The sequence below is a fragment of the Protopterus annectens genome, chromosome 14.part0 (assembly GCF_019279795.1).
Source record: "Protopterus annectens isolate FY-2018-M chromosome 14.part0, PAN1.0, whole genome shotgun sequence".
NCBI classification, from domain to species: Eukaryota; Metazoa; Chordata; order Ceratodontiformes; family Protopteridae; genus Protopterus; species Protopterus annectens.
Window position 1 is genome coordinate 1,049,389,393 of NC_056748.1, and position 23,185 is coordinate 1,049,412,577.

The window sequence follows — 23,185 nt, forward strand, 5'->3', positions numbered from 1 at the left end:
TGCCAGGAGCACAGAACTCCTTAGCAGATGTGTTAAGCAGACAAATCATGGATCCCCACGAGTGGAAACTGGATCTTCATGTATTTCAGAAATTGACAGTGTCATGGGGAACTCCAGACATAGATCTGTTCGCTTCTCCACTAAACCACCAGCTGCCAAAGTATTGCACAAGGGGTTTCATCACACAGCTTGGAAAGTGGATGCTCTGTCTTTCAGTTGGAAAAACCTTCATGTGTATGCCTTTCCACCTCTGCCTCTTCTTCCAAAGGTACTATTAAAGGTCAGACAAGACAGGCCAAGGATGATTTTGATAGCTCCAGATTGGCCTCGCAACACTGGTACCCACTACTACGGAGTCTGGTAAAGAAGCCTCCATGGCCTTTACCTCTGATTCCTCATCTGTTATCTCAGAAGGACGGTCATCTGCTCAATGTCAAGCTTCACTCTCCATCTAACAGCCTGGCATATTCTCTCTTGAAACACAGCAGGTCTCAACTTCCTCAACAAGTTTTAAATGTGATTATGGAAGCTAGAAGACCTAGTACAAGGAAAGTGTGCAGAAAAATGGAAGAGATTTTTATTTTGGAGTACAGCAAAGAATTTGGAGATTTCTGAGCCTAATTTGAGTGTGGCTCTTCAATATCTTACTGAGTTATTGGACAAAGGTTTGTCCTTCTCTTCCATTAAGATTCATGCTGCAGCAATTTCAGCTCACTATGATTGTGACCCACCATTGTTTTCGCATCCTTTGTTCAAGCAGTTTCTTAGAGGGGCAAAGAATATAAGACCCCCGTAGAGCTCCTACTCCTGCTTGGGATCTCAATTTTGTGTTGGAAAAACTTACTCTACAACCTTTTGAGCCTGCGGCTACTGCTGAATTGAAATACTTGTCATGGAAGACTGCTTTTCTGTTGGCTATTACTTCTGCAAGAAGGGTGTCTGAGTTGCAGGCCCTTATGGCAGTAGAGCCCTTTTGATTTTCCATAAGGATAGGGTATCATTACGTACTAATCCTTCCTTTATGCCTAAGGTGGTCTCTAGTGTGGCTTTAAACCAAACTATTCATTTGCCTACTTTTTATGCAGACCCCCAAAATAAAGGGGAAAAGATTTTGCACACTTTAGATGTACACAGGCAATTGCGTTATTATTTAAGCAGGACTAAGGATTTTAGGCAGTCTCAGCAGTTGTTTGTTTCTTTTGCTTTGAGTTCAGGGCAAGCCTGTGTCAAAACAAACTATTTCTAGGTGGATTGGCTTTTGCATTGCATTTTGTTATTCCCATCATGGCAAGGAGATTCCAGCTGGGATTAGGCCTCATTCCACTAGGGCTACTGCCACTTCAACAGCATTTCTAAGGGGTGGCAACTAAGGATATTTTGGAAGCAGCTACTTGGAGTTCAGTGCATACTTTCTCTAAGCATTATCACCTTCCTATCTACTCTAAGTCTAGGGCTGGTTTTGCCACAGCTGTTTTGCAAGGCATGTTGTCAGCTCCTACTTCTTTATGATTTGCCAGCCTCCCTTACCTCTGCTTTGGGATTCTACCCAATAGTAAGGACTGCAGCAATGGGGCGAAGAACATAGTACAGTTTTGTACCTACCATAAATGTAGATGTTCGAGGATCCCCATTGCTGCAGTCCAACTTACCCTCCCTCCTTCCCCTCTGTGTTTAGGGGTGGTTGTGTAGGTGAGATTACATGCTGATATTTTTGTATACATTCTTGTATATATTGTATATATTTTTGGTGCAGGTATTTTGGGCCTTGTCTTTTTAGGGTCTTCTGACATCTGGGGCAAGAAAAGACTGAGGATATGACGTCGGTCATGCGCATTAGTACCCTGACGTACTGACGTCAGTCTAATGCGCCCTGACCGACGTCAGCCTTATACTCTGGTATTCGGGCCGACTGGACAGCGGACTACACCCAATAGTAAGGACTGCAGCAATGGGGATCCTCGAACATCTACATTTATGGTAGGTACAAAACTGTACTTTTCACATGTTGAAATATCAAAACTATCTTCTTTCTCAATTGAAGTCTAAGGTAGATGCTCTGGCGGAAGGCATTGAGTGTAAAGAATTACAAGATTTGGTACATGTTTCTGAACAGGTGGGTAAGCATTCTTTACAATGTGGATTTGATGCTGTACAGGCCTCGTCTAGGGTGGCTGCCACTGGGTCAGTTCTTCGCAGGCACACCTGGCTGAGGGATCAGAACTTATCTGACCATGTTAAGACAAGGATTTTAGATGCTCCTTTACAGTCTGATGTATTGTTTGGTTCACCTGTGGAGGCAGTTTTAAAGAAAATGGAAGACAAGGCTAAGTCTATGCAGACTGTTAAAGATTTTTGCAAGTTCAGCCTCCAAGTTTAGTAGGAATTGGCCTGCTAAGGGGTGGACGTCCTTCTTATGATTCACAGTCTAGGGAAGATCTAGACGTGGTAGGGTAGAGCTCAGGGCTCTTTCAGACCTAGAACAGGGAGTTCACCTGCACAGTCTTCGGGTGAGGGCAGGGGCCAGTCCTTTCGTAAACAGGCCCAATGACCTACCTTTTCAGCTGCCAGAGCCTTCTTGTCTGGCAGCACATTTGGGAGGAAGGTTGGCACTCTTCAAAGAAAATTGGAGTTTAATTACCCAGGACAGATGGGTATTGGATATTATACACCAAGGTTACAGATTTTATTTCCATACCTTGCCTCCTTTCAAAGGCATGCCAGACGTTCCTCCTCAGCAAAGAATAGAGGCTCACAAACAAATTTCTCTGCTGCTGCAAATAGGGGCCATACAGCCGGTCCCTCTGCCAGAAGTAGGCCTAGGATTTTATTCTCGCCTGTTCCTAGTACCAAAGAAGGGGAACACGTGGAGACCAATTTTGGATTTATCTATCCTCAACACTTATCTGGACATTCCCAAGTTCAAAATGTTGACGTTACAACAGCTTTTCCCTCTGCTGGGCAAAGATCACTGGATGGTGACTCTGGATCTCAAGGAAGCTTGCCTTCATGTTCCTATCAGGCTAAGTTGCAGGAAGTATCTGCGTTTTCGAGCTGGGACTTCTCATTATCAGTTCTCTGCATTGCCCTTTGGCTTATCTACTGCGCCCAGAGTGTTCACAAAGGTTCTGGCTCCAGTGATAGCTTTCTTCAGGCTAAAAGGAATACAGATCTATCCTTATTTGGACGATTGCCTGATTCTGGCCAAAGGAAGGGACGAGCTTCTTCATCATTTGCAATATGTGATAGCAGTGCTAAGATGCCTGGGGTATTCTGTGAACGAAATAAAGTCCAGTCTAGTACCCTCTCAAGACATGTGCTTTCTGGGTGTGAGACTGAATACAGCATCCCAAATGGCCTTTTTGACCCCGGACAAACAAAAGAATCTTTCCCTTTACTTCCATCAATTGTCTCATCAGTCCAGGCTGACTGCAAGGACAGTCCTTCAAGCCTTGGGGTTCATGGCATCTTGTATTCTGGTGCTTCCCAATGCCAAACTGCATATGAGGAAGCTACAATGGTATCTCAACAATCTATGGACACAGCACTGCCAAGATATGGACACTGTCATTCAGATAATACCTTGCATTCAAAAGGAATTTTTGTGGTGGGCTCAGGAATGTCACCTAAACAAGGGACTCTCTGTGACCCGGCCAGAGGCGAGTCAGATTCTAACGACAGATGCCTCAGACAAAGCTTGGGGAGCTCATCTAAATGGAAAGTGGATACAAGACACGTGGCCTGCCAGACTACAACATCTACATATCAACTTGAAGGAGATGTTAGCAGTCCAATTTGCATTAATAGCTTTCAAGGATTTACTTCTTCCAGGGCAGGTGTTGGTTCTAACAGACAACACAACTGTCATGTGGTACATCAACAAGCAAGGGGGAACACATTCTTATCCTCTATGCAGACAAGCAATGATTTTGTGGGAGACTGCTCTCAGTTTACAGCTCAATCTTCAGGCAAGGTTTCTGCCGGGAGCACAGAACTCCTTAGCAGATGTGTTGATCCCCACGAGTGGAAATTGGATCCTCATGTATTTCAGAAATTGACAGTGTCATGGGGAACTCCAGACATAGATCTGTTCGCTTCTCCCCTAAACTACCAGCTGCCAAAGTTTTGCACAAAAAGGTTTCATCCCACAGCTTGGAAAGTGGATGCTCTTTCTTTCAATTGGAGCAATCTTCATGTGTATGCCTTTCCACCTCTGCCTCTCCTCCCAAAGGTACTCCTAAAGGTCAGACAGGACAAGCCAAAGATGATTCTAATAGCTCCAGATTGGCCTTGACAGCACTGGTACCCATTACTGAGAAGTCTGGTTCGGGAGCCTCCATGGCCTTTGCCTTCGATTCCACACCTGCTGTCTCAAGAGAACAGTCATTTACTCAATGTCAAACTTCACTCTCTCCAGCTAACAGCCTGGCATATTCTGTTTCAAACCCTGGAGGGTCTCAGCTTCCGCAGCAAGTTTTGAATGTTATTTTGGAGGCCAGAAGGCCTAGTACAAGGAAAGTATACGCAGATAAATGGAAGAGATTTTTATTTTGGAGTGCAGCAAAGGAATTTGATGTTGCTAAGCCTAATTTAAGTGTGGCTCTTCAATATCTTGCTGAGTTACTGGACAAAGGTTTGTCCTTCTCTTCTATTAAGATTCATGCTGCAGCAATTTCTGCTCACTATGACTGTGATCCACCATTGTTTTCTTATCCTTTAAGCAATTCCTTAGAGGGGCAAAGAATATAAGACCCCCGCGTAGAGCTCCTACTCCTGCTTGGGATCTCAATTTTGTGTTGGAGAAACTCACTCTACAACCTTTTGAGCCTGCAGCTACTGCCGAGTTGAAATATTTATCATGGAAGACTGCTTTTTTGTTGGCCATTACCTCTGCGAGAAGGGTTTCTGAATTACAGGCCCTTATGGCAGTTGAGCCTTTCTTAATTTTCCATAAGGATAGGGTATCTTTACGTACTAATCCTTCCTTTATGCCTAAGGTGGTTTCTAGTGTGGCTTTAAACCAAACTATTCATTTGCCTACTTTTTATGCAAATCCCCAAAATAAAGGGGAAAAGATTTTGCACACCTTGGATATACACAGGCAGTTGCGATATTATTTGAGCAGAACTAAAGGGTTCAGGCAGTCTCAGCAGTTGTTTGTTTCTTTTGCTTTGGGTTCTCAGGGCAAGCCTGTGTCAAACAAACTATTTCTAAGTGGATTGGGTTTTGTATTGCTTTCTGTTATTCCCATCATGGTAAGGAGATTCCAGCTGGGATTAGGCCTCATTCCACTAGAGCTACTGCCACTTCTACAGCTTTTTTAAGGGGGGTGGCAACTAAAGATATTTTGGAGGCAGCTACTTGGAGTTCAGTGCATACTTTCTCTAAGCATTACCACCTTCCACTTTACTCTAAATCTAGGGCTGGGTTTGCCACTGCTATTTTACAGGGCATTTTGGCAGCTCCTACTACTTTATAGTTTTGCCATCCTCCCTTGCCTCTGCTTTGGGATTCTACCCAAGTGTAAGGACTGCAGCAATGTGAGATGAAGAACATAGTACAGTTTTGTACCTACCATAAATGTAGATGTTCGAAGATCCACATTGCTGCAGTCCAATACTCCCTCCTTCCCCTCTGTTGTTAGAGGCGGTTGTGTGGTTTGGGTTGTAAATATTGTGCATATTGTATATATTGTTCATATGATTAGTGCAAGGGTGGTTGGTTGTTTTTTGCTGTCTTTTGGTTTTGACCTTTCTGTTTAGGGTCTTCTGACATCTGGGGCAAGAAAAGACTGAGGATATGACGTCGGTCATGCGCATTTGTACCCTGACGTCCTGATGTCAGTCTTAAGCGCCTTGACCGACGTCAGCCTAATACTTTGATATTCGGGCCGACCGAGGACAGCGGACTACCCAAGTGTAAGGACTGCAGCAATGTGGATCTTCGAACATCTACATTTATGGTAGGTACAAAACTGTACTTTTGTAATGTTGTGTAGTAGGATTTTTTGTCCAGCCTAATGCATTTTTTTTGCACGGTTGCACAGTTCTTGGTACTTAGGCTTTGTGTTTCTTTGTTTTTTGATAGTAACGCCAGGCAGTGTCTCTGGACTTGAGGATTTGTTTGGTTTCTTTACTGAGCCAGGGGTTTGTAGAGGTTCTAACCTTGATTTTGCGCAATGGAGCGACAGTGTCTAGGTGTTGTAGAAATGTTTTGTTGAAATATGCTACAGCCTGGTCAAGTGGGAGGGTTTTTAGGGGGGGTCCAGTCACAGTTACACAGTAAAGTGTTGAGGACCTCAGGAGAGAATTTTTTTGTGTTTCTGGTGGATATATAGTTAGTAGTTTTGCATATGCTTGTTCTACTATGTATAAAGTATATTATGTTGTGGTCACTTAAGGTGTCTGGGAGACTGCCTGTGTGAGGGTACAATGTGGGGTTGCTAGTTAGGACCCAGTCAAGGATGGATTCCCTTTTAGATTTTTTATCACACCTAGTTGGAATTTGGACTAGCTGCTGGTAGCCATGGAGATTTATTAGATTACTTGGTGGTTCTGATATACAGGTGAACCAATCTAGGTTGAAGTCCCCCAGAATAAGGGTTTCTTGTAAGTATGTGGAAGAACACCAGGATAAGAAGTCTTCAAGGCTAGCAGGTGTATTACCAGGTGGAATATAGATCACAATTGTGGTGATGACCTTTTTAGGGTGAAGTTGTGAGATAAGTATGTCCCAATTATTGGGGGAGGGGTAGGAGTTTGGTAATTGACGGACAGTTAAGTTGGACTTGTAGAGTAAGGCAGTTCCACCCCCTTTACGAAGTGGTCTGTTTTGTCTAATGATATTGTAGCCGGTAGGGAGAACTTCTGAGTTAGCTATGTCTTTATTTAGCCAGGTTTCTGTTAAAGCAACTATGTCTGGGGAGTAGTGTGCTATTGTGGCCTGGAGTTCAGGTATTTTATTTTTGATACTTCTAATATTAATATTTAGCATTAAAAGATGGTTGGTTTTGCTGCTGTTGTTGATTTGCCCAGGGATGAAGAAAGTGGGGGTGTTATGTTCTGACATTTGTGTTTGAGCAGTTTGTGTTGGACAGGATGGATTTGGGCCTGGGTTGGGGTGGATATCCCCACTTATGGTGAGCCTGGAATTAAAATGGTTATACAGATGTTGGAGTTTGGTGAGGAGTGTGAGAAAGTATTGTGTTTTTTTTGAAGTAGGAATGAGAGCATATGTGTTTAGTTCTGAATTGGTCTGTTATGTAGTTACTGAATAAGTGTGGGCAGATATTATTATAATGTGTGGTGTCTGTGTATGAGAGTGCATAATGCAGTGTTGTGCTACTAAGTTTAGGGATATTGCTAGAGTGATAACTTGTAGTGTTGTAAAGAATTATGAGAAGACAGACTAGATTTAGTTGTGTGATAGTCATGGTTATAAAGTTTATGTTGTTTCTAGGTGGGGGGTCTGAATAGGAATTATAGGGTTGCACTATATGTGGATGGGGAAGTAGTGTGGGTGATGCAAAAATGCCTAGTGGGAATGAGAGTGATTGGGAGTATTTTGTGTGGAGCAAGTTGGTGTGGTTTAATGTGATATGACTTGAGGAGCTGTGATTGGTGGAGGTGATGTGAGGGTGAGCTGTGGGTGTGGCTATGATTACTATAAATGTAGAGGTAGTGGGGCGGAGGAATAGTGGGCAGGGAGCGGAGAGAGCCCGGCGTTAGCTTAACGAGCAGGCAGAGCCAGAGCCAACCAAGGCAAGAGAAAAAAGTAAGTATTACTTTACAAATCTGAACACTTTTAAAACAAATTCCTGAGGTCTAATGGCTTAACGGCTAGCAGAATGTAATTGCTGATAGCACTTGTGTCCTGGTGGGAGACTAGAAATTTAAAGATGGCTCCATGCTCAGCAGGATTCTAATATAGACTTTGTATTGGGGAGGGAGATAGCACAATGGGTGTAAACCAGGTGGAATGCAAAGAAACCAGAGAAGCAATCAGTGGAAATCAGTGAAGGCCTCAGAGAGGGCAAGTAATAATTCAAACTACCTGTAAAGTGAAGGAGAGAAGAGACAGCAAAGTTTATTAAGGTTGGGAGTGTGTCTTTACATTGACTTGCTGATTAGTAACCAGTTTGTGCACAGATTAGAGTAGGGAGATACATTAGCAATGATAGAGATGCAAATAAGCAGGTGATCCTCCAAGTGATACAAACTAAGGCAGAAAGAACTGAGAGGGCTGCTTGATGGTTAATCTAATTTAGTCACAGGGATGTGAATTAAATATATACTGTCTATTGGACAGTTAGGATTACTGTACTATCGGGGGGGGGGGGGACACAAGGCTACAACAGTCAGTTTTATTAGCAAGCTGAGAACTTCTAAGAAATACTGCTAATGTAATAGCTTCACTCTCATAAAACATACAAGTAGAATGCCTGGGTGGACTGACCCTGCTCTTGAGGCTCAAAATGTATATCCTTGTTTAGTTTGCAATACTGATTCCTTCCTACACTGTATAGATGGAGTGGTAGCCGCAGACTGCAGATTTGCTTGAGTGTGCTCTGTAGAGAGAGAGAGAGAGAAAAAGAGAGGATGAAGCTAGTAGGAGGAGACAGACAGGTCAAAGGAAGTAATGAGGCAATAGGAGGGTGTAAAAGAAAAAATCTGAGGATAGTGTGGATAAAGCAGGAGAATAGATGCTACTGCTACAGTCTGAGAGTGCTTCAACAGTAACCACATCACAGTGCCATAACTTAATTTGGAAACCGGTTAATAAATCATACACAATACATTTATCAGCCAATTATCCTGGCATTCAAGAAAAAGGAAAATGAACACAACAGCACAGCTGCAGATATAACTGTAGTGCTAAATTCAGTAAATACTGTTTCTAACTCCAAAGACTAGGTCAATTAGATATACATTACAGTTATAACAGCAGTTTTAGTAGCATAGAGACAACATAGCTGCAGTGGTAGTGTCAGTAAAAATACAATTCCTGAGTGACAGAATCAACCAGTTAAATAAACAAAATAAGCAGATCAGTAGTCAGAAATCAGAAAAATGAATACTAGTTGTATAAATCCAAATACAACAAAAAGTAAGTATTACTTTACAAATCTGAACACTTTTAAAACAAATTCCTGAGGTCTAATGGCTTACCGGCTAGCAGAATGTAATTGCTGAAAGCACTTGTGTCCTGGTGGGAGACTAGAAATTTAAAGATGGCTCCATGCTCAGCAGGATTCTAATATAGACTTTGTATTGGGGGAGGGAGATAGCACAAGGGGTGTAAACCAGGTGGAATGCAAAGAAACCAGAGGCAATCAGTGGAAAACAGTGAAGGCCTCAGAGAGGGCAAGTAATAATTCAAACTACCTGTAAAGTGAAGGAGAGAAGAGACAGCAAAGTTTATTAAGGTTGGGAGTGTGTCTTTACATTGACTTGCTGATTAGTAACCAGTTTGTGCACAGATTAGAGTCGGGAGATACATTAGCAATGATAGAGATGCAAATAAGCAGGTGATCCTCCAAGTGATACAAACTAAGGCAGAAAGAACTGAGAGGGCTGCTTGATGGTTAATTTAATTTAGTCACAGGGATGTGAATTAAATATATACTGTCTATTGGACAGTTAGGATTACTGTACTATCGGGGGGGACACAAGGCTACAACAGTCAGTTTTATTAGCAAGCTGAGAACTACTAAGAAATACTGCTAATGTAATAGCTTCACTCTCATAAAACATACAAGTAGAATGCCTGGGTGGACTGACCCTGCTCTTGAGGCTCAAAATGTATATCCTTGTTTAGTTTGCAATACTGATTCCTTCCTACACTATAGATGGAGTGGTAGCCGCAGACTGCAGATTTGCTTGAGTGTGCTCTGTAGAGAGAGAGAGAGAAAAAAAAAAGAGAAGATGAAGCTAGTAGGAGACAAAGACAGGTCAAAGAAGTAATGAGGCAATAGGAGGGTGTAAAAGAAAGAGACACAACTAGGCCTCTGGAAACTCAAGGTGATTCTCTCCTGATTCTTTGCCCCCTGCACCAGCAAAGCCAGATAGGTATTGTAGAGTCCCTGACTATCACAAGTTTCTTTATAAAAACCCTTCTGCTGATCCAGAAACTATTTTGCAGGGTCCAAAAGGGGTTAAGGCTTCCATTGCAAAAAATCCAGTACCCTCTGACAGAGATTCCAGAGCTTTGGATAGATGGGGGAAGAAAGTTTACACTTCTACAACTTTAGCAGTAAGGGCTTTAAATTGCCAATTTCACATGCTTATGTACCAACAATATTTAATGGCTCAGTTAAAACAGAAAATGCTTGCAAGCTCAGAAGCTCCTGACTGTAAAGAAATGCAGGATTTATTGCATGCAGTTGAACAGGTGGGAAAACATACTCTGCAATGTGGTTTTGATTCTTTAGAGGCCTCTTGTTGAGCCGCAGTTACAGGTTCTGTGATTCAAAGAAATGCTTGGTTAAAAGAACAGAGTTTACCTGATCATGTTAAGGCAAAATTATTGGATGCTCCTTTACAGCATGATACCTTGTTTGGTGTTAAGGCAGAAGAGGTGTTAAAGAAAATGGAGGATAAAACTAAATCTATGCAAACGGTCAAGGATTTCTTACAGGTACAGCCACTTCGATTTAGCGGAAATTGGCCACAAAGAATTGGTCCTTTCCAGTGTCAGACAGGCCACAGAGAGGCAGATACAGACGCCCAAGAGGCAGATCTCAACCCCAAGGCTCTAGCAGACGACAGTGGGGCACCTCAACCCCAAAAGGAGGTGAGGACAAGTCTCAACCTTACAGGAAACGGTCCCAATGGCTTCCCCCTTCGTACACCAAGCACTTCCCTTTTGGCAGCCCCCTCAAAGGGAAAACTGGCACTTTTTTTCTCAAAACTGGCAAACTATCACCAAGACAAATGGGTTCTGAATATTATGTCTCAAGGTTACAGGTTCCACTTTCATACTTTACCAAGGCTAAAAGGAATGCCAAACCTGCCACAAAATCAATGGGCAGAGGCACAAAAACAAATTTCAGCATTCATGGACATGAGAACTATTCAAAAAGTACCATAACAGGAACAAGGACAAGGATTTTACTCAAGACTCTTACTGGTCCCCAGAAAGTAGAAGGCCTGGAGGCCCATATTAGACCTTTCAATTCTAAATACTTACCTGGATATTCAAAATGTTGACATTACAGCAGCTTCTACCCATGCTGGGCAAGAAGGCTTGGCTTGTTACTCTGGACCTCAAAGAGGCACACCTGCATGTCCCTATCAGACAAAATTGCAGAAGATACCTCAGATTCAAAGCTGGTACAATGCACTACCAATTCTCTGCACTGCCCTTTGGCTTATCTACTGCGCCCAGGGTCTTTGCAAAGTGCCTGGCACCAGTAATTGCATTTTGCAGACAAAAAGGAATTCAAATATATCCATACCTGGATGACTGCCTCATTCAAGCAGAGACAAAGGACATTCTTCTACAGCATCTGGCGTTTGTAAAAAGGTTGCTAATTTCTCTAGGGTACACAGTAAACAAAAAGAAGTCAAAACTAGTGCCCTCACAACAGATTATATTCCTGGGTGCCAGCTTAAATACAACGGCCCAGATGGCTCATCTCACGCCAGACAAACAAGTTCAACTAACTCAATATTTTCAATTACTGACAAAAAAGTCCCATCTCCCTGCAAGAAAAATTCTGCAGGCTCTGGGATTCATGGCATCCTGCATACTACTAATACCATATGCCAGACTGCATATGAGGAAATTACAATGGTACCTAAAAAGTGTTTGGACTCCACACACTCTCAGTTTAGAAGCAGTAATACCAATGATTCCCTGCCTGCAACAGGAGTTTCGATGGTGGGCACGGGCATGTCACCTAAACAAGGGTCAGCCTTTTACCCTACCCGCAGCCAGGCAGACTCCAATAACAGATGCTTCGGATTACGCCTGGGAAGCGCACATGGCAGGAAAATGCATACAGGGCCAGTGGACCACAGACCAGATGCATCTTCACATCAATCAAAAAGAGATGTTGGCTGTTAAAAATGTCCTAACAGCTTTCAAGGACCTTCTGCATCCAGGATAATTATTATTAAAGACAGACAACACCACAGTAATGTGGTACATAAACAAGCAAGGGTCACTCATTCTTATCCCCTATGCAGGCAAGCCATGACCTTGTGGAACACAGCTCTAACGTATCAAGTTCCATCTGCAAGCACAATTCCTGCCAGGAAAGAAAAATACTCTGGCAGATGATCTCAGCAGAAATATCATGGACCCTCACGAATGGAAATTGAATCCACAAATCTTCAGCATGGCAATGCAAAAATGGGGATGCTCAGACATAGATCTTTTTGCCTCCCACTGAATTGCCAACTACAAAAATTTTGCACAAGTACTTATCACACACAAGCATGGAAAGTGGATGCTCTTTCGTTCAGCTGGAAAAGCCTAAAAGTTTATGCCTTCCCACCACAGCCTCTCCTCTCAAAGGTACTCCTACAAGCCAGACAAGAAAAACCACAGATGATCCTGATTGCTCCAGACTGGCCACGCCAGCACTGGTACCCAATCTTAAAGAACTTGGCTCAAGGCCCACCATGGATTTTGCCTCAAATTCCATACCTTCCGACTCAACAAAACAATCAGATCCTGCACGGTCAGCTCAAAACCCTAAACTTGGCTGCATGGCAGATTCATTAGTCAAACAGCTAACACCTCTCTCTAAAGCTGTTATGGGTGTCATTTTGGAAGCCAGGAGGCCTAGCACCAGGAAAGCTTACTCAGAAAAATGGAAGAGATTCTGCGCCTGGAACCAGGCTCAAAGCCTTGATCCACTTGTCCCAAACATTTCTCAGATTTTACAATACTTAATTGAGATGCTGGACAAAGGCCTGTTTTTCTCATCAATTAAGATCCACACCTCTGCCATTTCAGCACATTACAACACGGATCCTTCTTTATTCTCTCATCCCTTGCTAAAGCAGTACCTCAGGGGGGCTAAAAACATAAGACCGCCCTGGAGAGCACCAACACCAACTTGGGACCTCAATTTCGTTTTGGAAAAACTGACCCTGCCACCTTTTGAGCCAGCCAATGCAGCTGATCTAAAATTTTTATCATGGAAAACAGCTCTGCTCCTGGCAGTAACTTCAGCACGAAGAGTCTCTGAGCTACAGGCATTAATGGCAGTGGAACCTTTTATAATTTTTGATCAGGACAGGGTTTCTTTAAGGACATACCCTACCTTTATGCCAACGGTGGTATCTAGTGTGGCTCTTAACCAAACCATCCATTTGCCAACTTTTTATCCAAACCCCCAGAATAAAGGGGAGAAACTTCTGCACTCTTTGGAAATACACGGGCAGCTACGCTTCTACTTGGACAAAACAAATGCTTTCAGGAAAGCTGAGCAACTGTTTGTAGCATATGCTGCAGGATCGCAGGGCAAGGCTATCTCAAAGCAGACTATATCCAAATGGATAGGACACTGTATTCATTACTGCTACACACAGCATGGCAAATCAATCCCTAAAGGCCACATTCCACCAGGGCAACAGCCACTTCAACAGCCTTTCTCAGAGGAGTACCTACCAAGGAAATTTTGAAGGCTGCAACTTGGAGTTCAGTGCACACCTTTACCAAGCATTACCACTTGCCTCTTTACTCTAAATCCAGAGCAGGATTTGCCACTGCAGTTCTGCAGGGCCTCATAGCCAATCCTAACTCTCTTTATAGACCAGCCACCCAACCTTAGCTTTGGGATTTTACCCAAGTGTAATGACTGCAGCAGTGTAACACGATGAACATAGTACAGTTTTGTACCTACCATAAATGCAGATGTTTGAGTGTTCACACTGCTGCAGTCCAGGTTACCCTCCCTCCCCTCTGAACTAGCTGGACTTATCTATACCTTTCTATCCTATACAACCTTTGTGGTGAATTTGCTTGTAACTGAAGGTATTTTTTTATTTTCTATGTATATTTTTTACTAGCAATATGTATTGCCTACCTGCTTGGGGGCACCTGACATCCGGGGCAAGAAAAACTGAAGAAAATGGCGTCTGATGCATCTTGTATACCCCTGGCGCACTGACGTCGGGGAAGAAGCGACAGCAACCGACGCCGGATCAAGACTTTGGAACTCTGGCCGACTACGGGGACCGCCTGACGGCAGGATAACCCAAGTGAAATGACTGCAGTAGTGTGAACACTTGAACATTTACATTTATGGTAGGTACAAACTGTACTTTATTGCTTTCTTAAGGCCAAGAGTATTTTCTGCCATATTCTTTCCTTCTGAAGCCATTTTTTTCCCTCCTCACCTATTTCTTGCCAGTGCACCAGATGATGCCAATCTGATCACCTTCGCACGCACTCTTACAATGCGACTTGGATAGTGTTATAATCACATTTCATATCTTTATACTTTCTGAGGCCTATTTAAATTAGTAAATCTTTTGTACTCATTTACACCTTTTTTATTAACTCAGTGCTGTTACTATAGTTGATTATTCTCAACTGGCTGTACTTTTAATTTCTATCGTGGCTGGTTATTGTTTGCTGTTTTGTCTTTTGGAGGATCTTTTAGCAACTGCGGGTCTGCATTTGTCTTTATCTCCAAGTGTAATTATTGTATGACACAACTATTGCTACCAAGGCATGATTAAATAAAACTAGCTTTAACCGTGTGTGGCTGTGTGTTGAAAAAAATCTAAAATTGGGAGTATGGAAGGCACAGTCTGTGCAAAATAAAAGTGCAAGGCCTTCAGATGCATGATACATACTTGTAGAGAGCACACCAAAACTTACTGCACCTGGTATTTCTCTCAAACTACCCATTCTCAAAGAAGTGTCTTGGAGCTTTGACCATCAGGTGTAGGGAGGTAAACATGCTTAGCATGCACATAACAGCTAAACTGTCTGCCTGAAATGCAGGGCAGCTGTTTTGGTCTAACTTTATATGATTTTAAATTTCAATGAGCCAAAAAGCTGTTACATTCCTTTGAGACTGTTCATTGTTTATCTGCAGGAAGCTGAACAGAAGTTGAATGAACTATATCAGGAGGTTGTAGCCTTTAAAACCTCACGAAAAACCCTACTGGAATTCTTCTGTGAGGATGAAGCCACTTTCAAGCTGGAGGAGGTCTGCAAAGTCTTCAAAACATTCTCTGAGAAGTTCATTGCAGCTATTCAGGTGAGTTCTAGAATAAAGAAAAACTGTATATTCCAGCATTTTTGTTGGCTTTTCTTTTAACCATTCTTTACAGAAATGTGCAACTTTCACTGTGTGACAATCTGGCCCATCCAAAGGCAGTCTGAAGAACAAAACAGTGAAAATCAGTTGTGATAATGTTTATACTCTTTCTTATTAAAGACACGTTTTATTTTTTCAGACTTTACATTATAACTTTGTGGCATGATGTCTTGCTTTGCTCTGTAGACGAGAGTTCTAGAGATAATTGCAGCTGGTGAATTCAAAGTAAGGGCGCTGTAGGAAGCAAATGAATGGGTGAGACTAATTGGAATGGTGTGAGGCTGTCATTAAGACAGGTCAATGACTTAGCTGTCATCAAACAATAGATGGTGTCAGTCGCTTCAATCCACAGACAACCTCAGTACTCAGTCTTTATAGACACTTTAAGGACTAGCTTTAGGTGAAGTGTAGCACTACACAAAGGTTCCATTCCCTCAGCTGCATAGTGATTCCCACCCATTTTCTTTCCACACATGAACTAGATAAATTCTATCTTTTTACACTTTTTTTTTTTTCATTTTTAACTTTTTTTCTTATTTTATTGCACACCAACTGGTTAAGACTGTGCTGTAAAAAGTGTGGAGGAGGTAACTGAATTAAGCTGGGGGCATGAGACAGCTAGGTGCCCCAGATATCATAGGAGGTGCTGCATTATACAGCATTTTATTTTAACAACCTTTTGATTCATGGATGACCAGAATAAAAAACTTGTAAGGAAAGTAAGTAATTTAGTGTTTTTTGTCAGACAAAATTAAGTTGTGTCTAAAGCTTTAATGTTCATAGCTAACCAAGGAGTAATTCCCAGTGATGACAAATGCTTGCAGTGTTACCTGTCTGTCTATGTACCCCCCAAAATAAGAAAGTTACCTTTTGTGTATCCTTGAATGTTTGACTGGTGTGAAAGTAAAAGCACAAATGGCCACAGGCTTACATTATACAGCGGAGGGTCTGTGGCAGGAAACCAGAGTACCTGGATAAAACCCACTGAGTGACAATGAGTACACGTAGACTTTATAAAGAAGGAATTCAAAAACTCAACCATAGAACCACTCCCTGCGAGCGGACAATGCTACACTCTTCACCACTGTGCCAAGGATCAGTTGCTTTCTCATGCATCCTGCCTAGACCAGACCAGTTAGTCACTTGTGCGCAGTGCTGATGTTGGTGATGTAAAGTTAAAAAAAATGTAGCCAACATGGTATTTCCAGATACATTGACTTGGGTATGGTAGGAAGGAATGCATGTTGTCATTTTCTTCACAGACAATCTCAAACCTGTCAATTATAGCAACTTTATTCATTGTGCACATCTCAGACTTTTGAGACTTTACTGTGGCTATTTGTTTATTTTTATTAAAGTATTCTAGTTGGCTTCAAATGAATACACACTAGTTCTGCAAAGTCAGAATAATGACTACTTAACTTCACCAAATGCAGCAGGGTGAGTCACTTGTATTCTCCAACAGCCCCCATACCCAACAGTTAAGACAAGTGTACTGACTGTTTACACCACAGATATGAAATTGTAATACAGTAAAAAAAATAATTTCCCACAATGTATTTTAACACACCCAACATCATTTACAGCCACTGGTGTGGCTGTGACTGTAAACTTCAGATGTCTGACAACAATCATATAATTACCACACAGGAAAATATCTTCTCAGCTCACCACTTCTGGAAAACGTTATGCACCTTCCCCCACACTCTCTCTCACTCTCTCTCTCTCACTCTCTCTCACTCGCACTCTCTCTCACTCGCACTCCCTCTCTCACTCTCTCTCTCTCTCACTCACTCGCTCTCTCTCACTCACTCTCTCTCTCACTCACTCTCTCTCTCTCACTCGCACTCTCTCTCACTCGCTCTCTCTCACTCGCTCTCTCTCACTCTCCCATCTCTCACTCACTCGCACTCTCCCATCTCTCACTCACTCGCACTCTCCCATCTCTCACTCACTCGCACTCTCCCATCTCTCACTCACTCGCACTCTCCCTCTCTCTCACTCACTCGCACTCTCCCTCTCTCTCACTCACTCGCACTCCCCCTCTCTCCTCACTCCGCACTCTCCTCTCTCTCACTCCTCCACTCTCCTCTCTCTCACTCACTCGCACTCTCCCTCTCTCTCACTCACTCGCACTCTCCCTCTCTCTCACTCACTCGCACTCTCCCTCTCTCTCACTCACTCGCACTCTCCCTCTCTCTCACTCTCCCTCTCTCTCACACTCGCACTCCCTCTCTCTCACTCACTCTCCTCTCTCTCTCTCTCACTCACTCGCCTCTCCCTCGCTCGCTCTCACTCACTCGCACTCTCCCTCTCTCTCACTCACTCGCACTCTCCCTCTCTCTCGCTCTCACTCACTCGCACTCTCCCTCTCTCTCGCTCTCACTCACTCGCACTCTCCCTCTCTCTCGCTCTCACTCACTCGCACTCTCCCTCTCGCTCGCACTCACTCGCACTCTCCCTCTCGCTCGCACTCACTCGCACTCTCCCTCTCGCTCGCACTCACTCGCACTCTCCCTCTCGCTCTCGCTCACTCGCGCGCTCTCGCTCTCACTCGCACTCTCCCTCTCGCTCGCACTCGCACTCTCCCTCTCGCTCGCACTCGCACTCTCCCTCTCGCTCGCACTCTCCCTCTCGCCGCCTCACTTTCGCACTCTCCTCTCTCTCTCGCTCTCTTGGCTCTCCCTCTCTCTCGCCCTCTCACTCTCGCACGCACCCATACTCTCCCTCTCTCGCACTCTCCCTCTCGCTCTCCACTCCTTTCCTCTCCTCTCGCTCACTCCTCGCACTCTCCCTCTAGCTCACTCACTCGCACTCTCCCACTCGCTCCTTTTCGCACTCTCCCTCTCGCCAGACTCTCCTCTCCTCTCTCTCCTCTCCGCCTCTCTCCGCCTCTCCCTCTCCTTTTCACTCTCCCTCTCGCTCGCACTCTCCTCGCTTCTCGCTCTCCACTCTCCTCACTCTTCCTCTCGCTCTCACTCTCCCTCTCGCTCAGACTCTCCTCTCTCGCCTCACTCACTCGCTCTCCTCTCGCTCACTCGGCTCGCACTCTCCCTCGCTCGCTCTCACTCGTGCTCTCTCGCTCCTCGCTCACTCTCGGCGCTCTGCTCTCGCCTCTCTCTCAAGGCTCTCCTCTCTCTCTCTCTCCGCTCTCGCTCTCGCTCTCCTCTCTCGCCTCTCGCTCTCCTCTCTCGCTCTCCTCTCTCGCTCTCCTCTCTCCTCTCTCGCTCACTCTCTCGCTCACTCTGGCTCTCTCGCCTCCTCGCTCTCTCTCCTCACTGTCACTCCCTCTCCTCTCACTCACTCGCTCCCTCACTCTCTCTCCTCTCTCCTCTCACTCTCTCACTCTCTCGCTCTCTCTCTTTTCACTCTCTCCCTCCCCCTCTCACTCACTCACTCTCCCTCTCTCTCACTCACTCGCCTCTCTCCTCTCTCTCACTCCTCACTCTCTCCTCTCCTCTCTCCTCACTCTCTCTCTCTCCTCTCCTCTCACTCCTCTCTCCCTCTCTCTCACTCACTCACTCTCCCTCTCTCTCTCGCACTCTCTCCCTCTCTCTCTCTCACTCACTCGCACTCTCTCCCCCTCTCTCTCACTCACTCACTCGCACTCTCTCCCCCTCTCTCTCACTCACTCTCCCCCTCTCTCTCACTCACTCACTCGCACTCTCTCCCTTTCACTCACTCACTCGCACTCTCTCGCGCTCTCTCACTCGCTCCGCTCTCTCACTGCCTCTCGCACTCTCCTCTCTCTCGCTCTCCTCGGCTCGCTCTCTCTCTCTCATGGCTCTCACTCTCTCCTTTCACTCCTCGCCTCTCACTCTCTCGCATGGCTCTCTCTCTTTCGCTCTCGCTCTCTCACTTCGCGGCTCTCTCAAGACTCGCTCTCTCACTCACTCTCGCTCTCTCCTCATTCGCCACTCGCTCTCTCTCACCCTCTCTCCTCGCTCTCTCTCATTCTCCACCTCTCTCGCCTCTCACGCTCTCCCTCTCTCTCTCGCTCTCTCTCGCGCTCTCTCACTCCTCGCACTCATTCACCCTCTCCTCTCACTCACTCCTCTTTCCTCACTCCCTCTCTCTCACTCACTCACTCTCTCCCTCACTCGCTCTCCCTCTCCCTCACTCGCTCTCCCTCTCCTCTCCCTCTCCTCTCCCTCTCCTCTCCCACTCGCTCTCCTCTCTCGCTCCGCTCTGTCTCTCGCTCGCACTCACTCACTCCCTCGCACTCTCTCACTCACTCCCTCGCACTCTCACTCACTCCCTCGCACTCTCTCACTCACTCCCTCGCATTCTCTCACTCACGCACTCGCTCTCACTCACCCACTCTCACCCACTCGCACTCGCTCTCATTCACCCACTCGCACTCGCTCTCATTCACCCACTCGCACTCTCGACTCTCGCACTCAACTCTCGCACTCACGCACACGCAGTCGACTCACGCACTCAACTCACGCACACGCAGTCGACTCACGCACTCGAACTCCCTCACTCACGCACTCGAACTCCCTCACTCACGCACTCGCACTCCCTCACTCACGCACTCGCACTCCCTCACTCACGCACTCGCACTCGCGCACGCACGCGCTCGCCAAGACGCACGCGCCGCGCACGCACGCACTCCACTCGCGCACGCACTCCACTCGCGCACGCACTCCACTCGCGCACGCACTCCACTCGCGCACGCACGCACTCCACTCACTTCTTCTCGCCTTCTTTCTTGCCGGATGGGTTTGGAGCCGATCCTCTGCTCCGACTCTGCATATACTAAAGCTTGAGAGCTATTTTTTACCGGCTCGAGGCTCCCCTATATCCCACAATGCTAGGTGCTAACTACCCAGATCTCGTTTGATAGCTAACACCATAGCAGTTCTGTCCTCAGAACAAAGGCGGAGGGGGAATACCCATATCAGAAGCCATACTAAGAAAAGGTAACCAGGGGAGACCATACTGATAAGAAAATCTGTCCAGGCTAGGGGGTTGGAGGGCGGGACGCAAGAAAGAAGGCGAGAAGAAGACCACTAGCATGGAACGTTATGGTAGGTACATAACTTCTCAATGTTAAGTTGTCAATCTCGCCTTCATTCTTGCTGGATGGGACTGCATCCCCAGCACCTCAACCCTGGGTGGCTCATCGGAACAGACTCTTGAGGACGGTGGAACCAAAGTTAGCTCGGCTTCTGAAGGCCATGTCCAATTTGTAATGAGAAATAATGGTATGGGGAGAGGCCCATTTGGCTGCCACACAAATGGAATCTAAAGGCAACCTTTCCTGAAAGGCTATTGATGTAGCTAAGGCTCTAGTTGAGTGGGCTCTAGGTCTTGAAGGAAGTTCTTGATGCCTTGGTTCATAAATGAAAGTAATGACAGAGGCCAACCATCTAGAAAGGGTTACTTTGGAAACTGGAAGGCCTTTCTTCCCTTCAGCATAAGACAGGAAGAGCTGCTCAGATTTCTTAACTTGCTTGGTTCTATCCAGGTAGTAACGGAGTTGACGGTGAACATCCAAAAAATGCAACTTTTGTTCCGCTCTGTTGGAGTAATTAGGGAAAAAAACTGGGATATCGATAGACTGGTTTATATTTGCCTCAGAAGATATCTTGGGAAAAAAAGATGGGTTAGTTCTGAGGGACACTCTTATCTTTATGGAAAACCAGATAAGGAGGACGAACGCAAAGGGCATGAAGTTCTGAGACTCTCCTCGCAGAGGTTATGGCCACCAGAAATAAAGTTTTCCATGAAAGTAACTTCAAGGAACAGGAAGCTGCAGGTTCAAAGGGAGGGAGAATCAAGGAGGTTAAAACTAGATTCAAATCCCACTGCGGTGGGGGATCTCTGACCGGGGGCTTAAGTAAAAAGATACCTTTAAGGAAGGCTTTACAAAGCTTATGGGACATAACTGAGGAGTCTGAAAGGCCAACATGAAAATTTGAAATGGCCGCTAACTGGACTCTGATAGTGGACGAAGAAGATCCTGATAGAAAAATTTCAGCCAAAAAATCCAGGACTGATTGGATAGATGCAGTGAAAGGGTCCATGTTCCTAGATTTTGCCCAGAAGGAAAAACGTTTCCATTTGCTGGCATAAATCCTCCTGGTAGAAGATTTGTGGGAAGCTAAAATTATATCACGCACCGCATGGGAAATAAAGGGAAGCCTGGCTAAGGTTGGAAGTGGAGCAACCAAACTGTGAGGTTGAGAGAGGGGAGGGATTGGTGCAGCTTGCCCGACTGATGGGTCAAGAGATCTAGAACTGGGTCCAGATGCCAAGGCTGCTCCAAGAGGTAACGATGCAGGAACGGGAAACAGATTTGTCGAGGCCAGTATGGGGCAATGAGGATCATTGTTGATCTCGATGCGGTAGCTTTCTGAATCAACTGAGTGATTAATGGAAATGGGGGGAAAAGCGTACAGAAGACCCCGGGGCCAATCGTGGACTAGAGCATCTCTGGGGGGATGGCCGGGAAGAGAGTGAAAAATTCGTGGCACTTGCTGTTCTGAGGTGTTGAAAAGATTGCAGCAAGGCTGACCCCATTTTTGGAAAATTTTTTCCACTACTGACTGCTTGGGAGACCACTCGTGCGGCATGAGAATGGCTCTGCTCAGCCTGTCCACTATGACGTTGAACTTCCCCGGGATATGCGTTGCTATCAGAAACCGCTGAGAGGAGATCGCCCACTGCCAAAGTCTGAGTGCTTCTCGACATAAGGGATAGAACTTGGTTCCGCCCTACTTGTTGATGTACCACACTACGGACATATTGTCCGTCTGAACTGCAATAGTCCCAATGGGAAGAGTCCTGAAGGGCTTGCAACGCTAAAAGTACTGCTCTCATCTCCAGAACATTTATGTGCAGGTGGCACTCGAAAGGTTGCCATGTGCCCTGGACTGTCCTGAAAATGCCCCCCCCCCCCGATCAGGGAGGCATCCGTTGTCACCGTAGCATCCGGGGGGGGGCGAAGGGTCTGCCCTGAATCAATTGAAGGGAGACCATCCAGCAAGACAGGTATTTCTTGCATGACTGGGTTATTAAAATGTTGTGTGACAACGGGAGCTGTTGAAAGGACCACTGGGAGAATAGCATCCACTGAAGGATTTGCATGTGAAAGCGAGCAAGGGGAAGTAACGTAATGGCTGCAGCCATGAGACCTAAAGTCTTCAGTACAAACCTGGCCTGGATTGGGTTGTTCTGAAGAAGGATATGAACATGTTCGCGAATATCTGAGACTTTGTGCCGTTAGTTTTGCGGACAGTTCGACTGTGTCTAATATGGCGCCTATGAAAGTAATAGACTGACAAGGCGACAAAGCAGACTTTTCGAAATTTATGGAGATACCTAGCTCTTTGCAAATTTGAATGGTGTAATCTCTGGACTGAATAAGTTGACACCTGGTGGTGGCGGTAAGGCGCCAGTCGTCCAGATATGGAAACACCTGGAATCCTTGACGCCTCAGATGAGTCGTAACCACTGCCATGCATTTGGTGAACACTCTGGGGGGGCTGTAGTGAGACCAAAGGGCAGGGCCCTGAACTGGTAGTGACTGGCTCCCAGCCGGAAGTGGAGAAACCTCCTGGAGCGCCTGTGCATCTTGATGTGGTAGTACGCATCCTGAAGGTCTATAGAGCACATCCAATTGCCCTGGCCCAAAAAGGGTAGAATGGACTGTAGCGTGACCATCCGAAACTTAGTTCTTCGGACAGACTTGTTCAGTCTGCTGAGATCCAAAATTGGTCTAGAGTCCCCTGTCTTTTTTGGTACCAAAAAGAACTTGGAGTAGATTCCGGATCCTTGCTGGTCTGCTGGGACTGGTTGGATGGCCCTTTTTATTAGCAGTTTTGAGATTTCTAATACTGCTTGTTCCCTTAGACTGGGTGGAACATCTGGAAGGGGACTTTTTGGCTGTGTTGGGGT

The 23,185-nt window shown here is 45.4% G+C and overlaps 1 protein-coding gene across 5 annotated transcripts in view; it reads left to right on the plus strand.

Annotated features, from left to right (window-relative positions):
* The window catches only part of LOC122789418 (protein diaphanous homolog 1-like), a 320,618-nt gene that overhangs the window by 194,636 nt on the left and 102,797 nt on the right, over window positions 1-23,185 (plus strand). For all 5 annotated transcript variants that reach the window (XM_044056861.1, XM_044056860.1, XM_044056858.1 and 2 more), the window contains exon 11: window positions 15,056-15,220. In XM_044056861.1, coding sequence (XP_043912796.1) covers window positions 15,056-15,220 — 165 coding nt within the window. The remainder of the gene's footprint in view (window positions 1-15,055; window positions 15,221-23,185) is intronic.